Source organism: Mauremys mutica, chromosome 11, assembly GCF_020497125.1.
Source record: "Mauremys mutica isolate MM-2020 ecotype Southern chromosome 11, ASM2049712v1, whole genome shotgun sequence".
NCBI lineage: Eukaryota > Metazoa > Chordata > Testudines > Geoemydidae > Mauremys > Mauremys mutica.
In genome coordinates this window covers 69200909-69210304 of record NC_059082.1, presented here as the reverse complement: position 1 = coordinate 69210304, position 9396 = coordinate 69200909, and the positions used below count along the sequence as shown (strand labels likewise).

At 39.6% G+C, this 9396-nt stretch overlaps 1 protein-coding gene across 1 annotated transcript; it reads left to right on the top strand.

Moving 5' to 3' along the window:
- Nucleotides 1–135: 135 nt before the first annotated feature.
- COQ7 (coenzyme Q7, hydroxylase) lies at nucleotides 136–7989 on the top strand. The gene is made up of 6 exons (XM_044978806.1): nucleotides 136–261; nucleotides 1276–1475; nucleotides 3032–3146; nucleotides 3230–3369; nucleotides 6494–6562; nucleotides 7346–7989. The coding sequence occupies exons 1-6, from the start codon at nucleotides 192–194 to the stop codon at nucleotides 7421–7423; spliced, it is 672 nt and encodes a 223-aa protein (XP_044834741.1). The 5' UTR covers nucleotides 136–191; the 3' UTR covers nucleotides 7424–7989.
- Nucleotides 7990–9396: the final 1407 nt, after the last annotated feature.

The following is a 9396-nucleotide window of genomic DNA, read 5'->3' as shown; positions in this document are numbered from 1 at the left end:
CCATGGCAGCCAGAGGGACGCTCGCCTGTGATTGACAGTACTTCTCTCCAATGGGGAGGAGGCCATAGGGGCCGAGGAGCCAATCGGAGCGGCACAGGGGCGGGAAGGTTATACGTCATATTTGAGCGAGCCTTCTGGATACGTCGTCACTCCGCGCCGAGGTGAGACGGTTCCAGGCCCGGGTCAGGGCTATGGAGGCAGTCGTGACTCCGGCCGTGAGGGGGGTGCGCGCGGGCTGCCGGTGTCTCCGCTACGGGGCAGGTATGGGGGGGTTTCGCGCAGGGGTCACCCCCTCACTTGGGATCACAACTTCCCCCTTTCATGGCAAAAGTGGGGTACCCTCTTCCCGGGTCACGTTCCGGGTCATTCCATCTCTGCCACTTTCTGGGGTCAGGCCCCCCATGTCCCCTCCCGTCCCTGGCTTCACCCCTTCCTCCAATGTGTTATTGCCTTCTGGGGTCACTCCTCCATCCCCTTCTTGGGGTCACCGAATGAAATTAATAGGCAGCAGGTTTAAAACAAACAAAAGGAAGTATTTTTTCACACAACGCGTGGTCAACCTGTGGAACTCTTTGCCAGAGGATGTTGTGAAGGACAAGACTATAACAGGGTTGAAAAAAGAACTAGATAAATTCATGGAGGATGGGTCCCTCAATGGCTATTAGCCAGGATGGGCAGGGATGGTGTCCCTACCCTCTGTTTGCCAGAGGCTGGGAATGTGTGACAGGGAATGGATCACTTGATGATTATCTGTTCTGTTCATTCCCTCTGGGTCACTTGGCATTGGCCACTGTCGGAAGACAGGATACTGGGCTAGATGGACCTTTGGTCTGACCCAGTATGGCCATTGTTATGGGGTCACCCCTTCCAGTCATACTCTGTCCCCTTGCAGTTTTACAGTCATCTCCACCCTCTCTTATCCCCACTCTGGGGTCACCTCCCACCAGCCCATCCCGTTCCAGGGTCATCCATCACCCTTGCTTCATCCCCACTCCTGGGGTCATCAGAGCCCCTTTCATGCTAATCTCCCATATCCCACTTTCACCCTAAGATCACCTGTCATCTATTCCCCTTTTCCATTCCTGATCAGAATCCCTCCCCCCACATCACACTGGAGTCATGTATCACAAAGGGGTAAGTAAGTAGGTACAACATTGAGTAAATGGTGTGTGCACTTCGTGTTAAGTGTTTGTATGGATATTTTATTAAGACTGACCTCACTTTCAGTGGTGGTAGAGAATTATAGCTCACATGAGTTGTATCTCTGTTTGACAGGTTCTGAAAGAAAATGGAGTTTGCAGTCAAAACAGACTTCTGTCAGATTTTGTAGTACTGGAATGACCTTGGACAACATCAACAAGCCAGCCATAGATCGCATAATCAGGGTGGATCATGCAGGGGAGTATGGGGCGAATCGTATTTATGCTGGGCAAATGGCTGTGCTAGGTAGAACTACAGTAGGGCCAGTCATTCAGGTTAGTATGTGTGGTCTAACTTCATCTTATCTTTATGCTTCTTATATACTCGAAGACATATTCTTTATCTGAAGTACAATAAAATAAATTACAAGGCTATAATTGAAGGTTTGCAATATTTACTTTAAAACAACTGGTCTTACAAAAGCTCTTCCTATGGTAAAGTATAAGTATGACACATAACATAGTGATCGGATTGGCTGATGAGTAGGGCCATACCAAATTCATGGTTCATTTTGGTCAATTTCACGGTCATAGGATTTTTAAAATCATAAATTTCGTGATTTCATCTATTTAAATCTGAAATTTCATGGTATTTTAATAGTAGTTGTAAATGACCCAAAAAAGAATTGTGGGGGGGTTACAAGGTTATTGTATGGGCGGGTTGCGGTACTGCTATTCTTACTTCTGTGCTGCTGCTGGTGGCAGCGCTGCCTTCAGAGCTGGACAACTGGAGAGCGGCAGCTGCTGGCTGGGATCCCAGCTCTGAAGGCAGAGCCGCTGCCAGCAGCAGCAGCACAGAAGTAAGGATCACATGGTATGATATTGCCACCCTTGCTTCTGTGCTGCTGCCTGCAGAGCTGGGCACTCAGTCAGCAGCAGCCACTCTCCAGTCGCCCAGCTCTGGTATGATATTGCTATCTTTACGTATGCACTGCTGCTGGTAGGGCGCTGCCTTCAGAGCTGGGCACCCCGGCAACAGCAGCCGCTCTTCAACTGCACAGCTCTGAAGGCATCGCAGAAGTAAGGGTGGCGATACCACAGTTCCCCTAAAATAAACTTGCAGCCTCTCTTCAACTCCCTTTTGGGTCAGGACTCCCAGTTTGAGAAGCGCTGGTCTCCCCTGTGAAATCTGTATAGTATAGGGTAAAAGCACACAAAAGACCAAATTTCATGGGAGGGGACCAGATTTCACGGTCCATGACATGTTTTTCATGGTGATTAATTTGGTAGGGCCCAACTGCTGAGTGAATCATAGACATGCTGTTGTTGCAATGGTGTGACAAAGGCTTCATCATTATGTTATAGGTGCCAAGATTCCTGTAAAATAAAACTCATTTTATATGAAAAAAAGGAATGAGAGAAAGCTGTGAAATAACTGTTCATATTCCCTTTTCCCAAAATGTTAACTAATTACTGACTATAAATAGGTTTTAACAAAACCTAATAGTAAAGTTTTAACAAATCTGACCCATACTCTTCCTCTTAATTCGTCAACTTTCATTCTTGCTTCTTCTGTTGTCATCATTTCCTAATTTTTCAGTCCTCATAGAGTTTTCTATGTTAGACAGGACCTGAATTTCTAATGTAAAAGCAAGAAAGAGGGGGAAGAAGACACACAACCCATCCCTACCTGCGCACCTTTCAGGCCCTGTTTATGTATCCTAGAGAAAAACCAGTCACAAGCCAATTTAATTTATTTCGTAGATCACCTTTAAAAATCAAATTAAAATTAGCATGAATGAAGTTAACATCCACTGAATTTTTTTCTCTACATTTATAGTTAATGCCTTATTTTCTATTATGTTTTTTCTGTAATTTTATTTCTGTTGCAGCAAATGTGGGATCAAGAAAAGGACCATCTGAAAAAGTTTAATGAGTTAATGGTCACATTTAGAGTTCGACCTACTGTTTTATTGCCTTTTTGGAATGTTGCAGGGTTTGCTTTAGGTGAGTGCATGGTCTTATTGATGTTGTTATTAATAATGTAGGTTGGAATGTTTTGTTTGAATTAATTTGTTTGATAATTACAGGTGCTGGAACTGCTTTACTTGGAAAAGAAGGTGCAATGGCTTGCACTGTGGCAGTGGAAGAGAGCATATCAGAGCATTATAACAACCAGATCAGAACACTAATGGAGGAGGATCCAGAAAAATACAAAGAATTATTGCAGGTTTGTGAATGTGGTTTAAAGGTATTTCACATATTCTCTGAACAGTATATTGAGACAGTATTTTTCAAATGACATAAATATGGCATTTGGATTTGCAGCAGATTATTTTCTCACTGCTAGTTCAGAACACCAAAGGCAGTGAAACACTCAAAATGAAAAGTGTTATGTTTCAATTAGCTGTTGGATTAAATGTAAATATCTGAGACCACAGCTACACAGCCCATTTCTAGTAGTTGCAATCTGTTTTTTGATGAGGACAGAAGAGGCAGCCTATGGTGCCCAAACATTTTAATTTAATGGGAGGGACTAGAGAAAAAGAAAATGAACAAATTGTTATAATGTACCATGTGGCATGTTTTGGTTATACCGGGTATGACAATATCATTGCAACTCCAGATACCTTGGAGACTTTGAGAGCAGTTGATCTCTCACCTTCACTTAGACTAGGAAAGTGGTTCCTAATCCTTTAAAATTTAACACTTTTGGACCACAGTCCTGAATTGAGCTCCTAATGGGCAAACAACTGTGCATGTGCATAGCCCTGTTGATTTCAATAGGAGGCCTACCTGTGAGGAGCTTGTTATAAGGTCAGGGCCTAAGAACTCAGTTGTAACAACCCATTGACCACTACTGCCTAGTCAGTTATACATGGGCTGACCTGCGGTGGAGGTTGGGCTGCTCCAGATCCCAGTCTCATAGTCCCAAGACTGAGATTTGAATTAGCCCAAACTCTGTTGTTGTTTAGCATCTGCAAGACTAGGTGAGAGATGAGCTGTGAGCACAAAGGTACTATGTTAAAAAAAGCTGGTTTGTGTACCAGTAAAAATACAAGACAAAACAACGACACTGAATGCAAGAGCAGGATAGAGCGAGTATCAAGAACTCAAATTGTCCAGCAGAGTAAAATGTTCTAACTTTGATGTCTGAAGACCCTGAGCATGTCTTTGGCAAAAGTGTATTTTATTTTTCTTTTGATTTATACAAATATAAAAAGAGGAGCCTACACAGAGCCCTATATGAGGAAAACTGTCATGTATGATAGAAAAATCTCACACCATTAGTTCAAATGTTTTGCTTGAAGGTATTTGGTTTAATCATTTCTGCAATCTGTACTTCACAAAGGAGAAAATTTTGCATTTTATACCCAGCTCATAGCTTGAGTCCTAGTTCTTTCTCTTCTGATCCTGAAAGTTGTTCCATACAGGGGGAAACTTGAATCCACTGGAGCCCCATGGACTTGCGCGATTAAAAAAGAGAATATAGTTTATTTAAATATTTTTGGATGTTGTCTACATTTTCAAATATTTTTATTTCGATTACAACACAGAATACAAAGTGTACAGTGCTCACTTTATATTTATTTTTTATTACAATTATTTGCCCTGTAAAAAAATAGTATTTTTCAATTCACCTAATACAAGTACTGTAGTACAGTCTCTTTATCATGCAAGTTGAACTTACAAATGTAGAATTATGTACAAAAAATAACTGCATTCAAAAATAAAAATGTCAGACTTTAGACTAGAGCCTATAAATCCACTCAGTCCTACTTCTTATTCAGCCAATTGCATAGACAAGTTTGTTTACATTTGCAGGCGATAATGCTGCCTGCTTCTTGTTCACAATGTCACCTGAAAGTGAAAACAGGCATTCCCATGGCATTGTTGTAGCCGGCGTTGTAAGATATTTGTGTGCCAGATGCGCTGAAGATTCATATGTCCCTTCATGCTCCAACCACCATTCCAGGGGACATTCGTCCAGGCTGATGACAGGTTCTGCTCAATAACAATGCAAAACAGTGTGGACTGATGCATGTTCATTTTCATCATCTGAGTCAGATGCAACCAGCAGAAGGTTGATTTTCTTTTTTGGTGTTTTGGGTTCTGTGGTTTCCGCATCTGAGTGGTGTTCTTTTAAGATTTCTGAAAGCATGCTCCATACCTTGTCCCTCTCAGATTTTGAAAGGCACTTCAGCTTCTTAAACCGTAGGTCAAGTGCTGTAGCTATCTTTAGAAATCTGACATTGGTACCTTCTTTGCCTTTTGTCAAATCTGCAGTGAAAGTGTTCTTAAAATGAACAACATGTGCTGCGTCATCATCTGAGACTGCTATAACATGAAATATATGTCAGAATGCAGGTAAAATAAGAACAGGGGACATACAATTCTCCCCCAAGGAATTCAGTCAGAAATTTTATTAATGCATTATTTTTTTAACAAGCATCATCAACATGGAAGCATGTCTTCCGGAATGGTGGCCGAAGCATGAACGGGCATATGTACGTTTAGCATATATGCCTCGTAAATACTTTGCAGTGCCAACTACAAAAGTGCCATGCAAGTGCCTGTTCTCACTTTCTGGTGACATGGTAAATAAGAAGAGGGCAGCATTATCTCCTGCAAATGTAAACAAACTTATTTGTCTTAGCGATTGGCTGAGCAAGAAGTAGGGCTGAGTGGAGTTATAGGCTCTGAAGTTTTACTTTTTTTTTTTCTGAGTGCAATTATGTAACAAAAAATCTACATTTGGAAGTTGCACTTTCACGACAGAGATTGCACTTGTATGAGGTGAATTGAAAAATATTTCTTTTGTTTATCATTTTATAGTGCAAATATTTATAATAAAAAAAATACACTTTGATTTCAATTATAACACAATACTATATATATATATATATATATATATATATATATGAGAAAATGTAGAAAAAGATTAAAAATATTTAATAAATTTCAATTGGTATTCTGTTGTTTAGAGTGAGATTAAAACTGTGATTAATAGCGATTAATTTTTTTAATCGTGATAAAACATTTTGAGTTAATCGTATGAGTTAACTGCGATTAATTGGCAGCCCTATTTTCTGTATAGTTCCAAAAACATAGCATGAGCTTCTTTATTTCAGAAGTTGTTTCCTCATACACCATAGCTATAGGTTCTTCTAACTAGAAATTGTGGGGAAGGGATTTTTCAAAAGCATTCAGTTTCCTGCAGGTCTTGACCTCGGATATTGTCCCTCGGGTGATGATGTGGCCAGAAGTATGTGGTTTCTGTACAGTTTTGTCATCTTGATGATTGATGTGTAGGTGAAAACTGTTACTAATCTGCTACCGTTTCTTTTAAAAAGATAATAAAGAAGTTCCGAGATGAGGAGCTGGAGCACCATGATGTAGGGCTTGACCACAATGCAGAATTGGTAGGCATAGAGCATTTATTCATTGCTGTTGATCATTGCTATGCATCTGGTTGTGACGGTCTCTTTGTGCAAATGAAAGTATAGCGCATGCGTAGGAAAATAACAGTGCAACAATTCTTTATTCTTTCTCGGGAGGCAGGTATAAGATAACACTGATGGCGCCTTCACCAGTATCTGAAATAATGCTGAATTTTTTTCCAGCAACTGAGTAGCATCCCATTGTGCTGCTGTTAAAACTAGTTCTTTGTTCCTAGCTAACTAGTTCAACACTGCTTTTGTTTTTTCAAATCATAGCTTAATTTGAGTTTTCTTAAAAGATCAGATTAATAAATGAGCCTTTTGTCAGATAGAGTAATCTATCCCTTTCAGTCTTGGGAATCCAGATATCACCCTGATATACCAAACACAGTTTACCATATTGATTTAGGATGAAACTCTGGACCAAATTCTTCCTTCTCGTAATGCCTCATGAGCTCTGTGTAGTCCCTCTACTGTTTTCCCATCTCTATGTGGGGGACCTGAAAGAGTTCTGTTATGTAGAGGGAAGGGGCATATTTTTCTCACATACAATATATTTAAGTGCAAGGTAAGGCTTTTTAATTAAAAAAAAAAAGAGGCTATTTTTCCTGTTCTGAGAAAGCAATATTGTTTCTCTAATGTAGATGAAAACAAATCTTTATATATTTAATATTTTTTTAATTAAATGCATGCCTTGTTACCACAAATCTATTTTTTTAATTAAGACTTCATCCAATGACTAATTATCATCTTTCTCTTTTATAGGCACCAGCTTATTCACTTTTGAAGACTGCTATACAAATTGGATGTAAAGCTGCAATATTTTTATCAGAGCGAATTTAGCACTCTATTTTTCAATAATATAAAAGATTATGGTATTAAATTAAGACTTAACCAGTGCACTTGTGAAATTATGTGAAACTAATAGATATTTTTTTACAGTAACTGACTCTTTTTTTTTCTTCTTTTTATAAAGGCTCTGATTCTGCCAGTCTTACTTATGCTAAGTAGTATCTTGCTCAACAGGTATTTTCATCGAAATTAGTGGGGCTACATGTGGAGTAATATACTTACAGTGTGAGTATGGATGGTAGAATTGGGTTCTTATTGACTAAATCTAAAATGAAATTAAAAGGCTGTTTTTTAACCAAAAAAAAATCTGTTGGTTTTGCAAGTATTCACAAGGTGGCAGTAAAGCGTGTTTATGTAATAGTATATACATTTAGTATTAGTCTTCTGTACTTCTACAGACTTTTAAAAATGAGCTAAACCTTCAATTTAATTTAAAACAATACATTTAGCACGGATTATTTTCTGAGTTTTATTTTCAGGGAAAGTAAATCAAGTTCTGGTACGAATATTTCCCTCATATGTCTCAAATAAAGGTCTGTTATATCAATGAAATAGAGCCCTGTAATGACTTTCAACTTTGTATTCTTCTTGGGCCTGATTCTGAAGTTTAGTCAAAAATTCCCTTTGTTCTGAATGTGTACAGAAAAAGTCGACCCTATATACTTGACTTAAAGCAGAAGACGACAGATACTAGCTGCAATTAGCAACAGTGTTTCTTTTCATGAGTTTTAGCTCTTCCTATCCTATCTCTTCCCAGGTCTTCTATGGCATTGATTGGATAGAGACATGCCAGCTTTCACAGTGCAAGGGAAGAGGGTTCCACAAACCTCTTAAAAGCACCCTAGCATGAGAGCAATTGAAATAAACCAGACAAAATTCTGACTGCATCTTTCACAAGAAGTGCATACTGTCAATGCCTGGTGATGACAGAGAAATACAGACCACACCGTGCAATAATGCAGTTGGTATATCTTAAACTGGAGGGATCCCTCCAGTTTGTACAGCAGAAGTACAGATTTTACAAAACTCCTTTCTAGAGCCCTGGGATGGAGACAGTTAATGGCCTCAAGTGGCCAAACAGTAGGATTGGGATTTGAATTTCCTCATGCGTCACTTCCAGATGAGACCGGTACAGCTTGTTTAGTAGGGGACTACTCACACAATAAAGGAGATGGACAGGATCTTGGGCCAGGTAGTGTCCAATGTTCCTTCTGCCTAAAGCACCTCCTGCTCATTCTTCCATTGTCACTGTCTCCTAGGGAAGGTGTGATCAAAAAGAAAACTTTAAAGGGAATTTGGCAGTTTTTTTTCACACACACAGAGTCCTTTTAAACATTTTATAGTTTAATAATGAGTCAGGCCAATTTAATGCTACTTATGGCAGAGTGACCTCTGCAGCGTTTAAGCAAAATCACTTCCGGAATGTATGCCAGTTAGATGTGCTGACCTATTGCTATAAAATCATTTGAGGTCACTGTTAAATTTGTGTTAAAGTGCAAGTTTGAAGCTGGGATACGTATTGATTTTGGTTGTCTGTTGGAGATAGGCTTTCACTTCTATCAATAGTGTTGTATGAAAATGGAAAGGAATGTAAAAGTCTTTCCTCTTAAATCATGGAAACAAAAAATTAGGGTTATGGGTGGAGGGAGTGTGTCCTGTTCCAACCTTACCTGCCACTAAACATAGTTCTTGTTCGCTAATCTAGTTTCCATCCTTTCTGTTGAATGGAGAGCATTTATCTTGTTTGCCAGATTAGAAATAGAATCCTTTTGTTGTTCAAGATTAAAAGTTGTAGGATATCAAGCCCTGTTTCTTACAGACAAACCAAACAGTGGTGGAGAAGTGATTGAAAAGCTGGCTCACAAGTGTTGGGAAGGTAGCATTTTTTCATGACTTCTTTGCAAAGGTGGGAATCGCAAGGTGAGAAACAGAATATCTCAGAGGTACTGCTCATGCCACTGTTG

What these genes read in the sequence shown, in the direction of transcription:
- COQ7 (XM_044978806.1), top strand. Translation starts at nt 192, where the DNA reads ATGGAGGCAGTCGTGACTCCGGCCGTGAGGGGGGTGCGCGCGGGCTGC. An exon ending in GTGTCTCCGCTACGGGGCAG is followed by an intron (nt 262 to 1,275) that starts GTATGGGGGGGT and finishes TCTGTTTGACAG; the next exon opens with GTTCTGAAAGAAAATGGAGT. An exon ending in CAGTAGGGCCAGTCATTCAG is followed by an intron (nt 1,476 to 3,031) that starts GTTAGTATGTGT and finishes TTTCTGTTGCAG; the next exon opens with CAAATGTGGGATCAAGAAAA.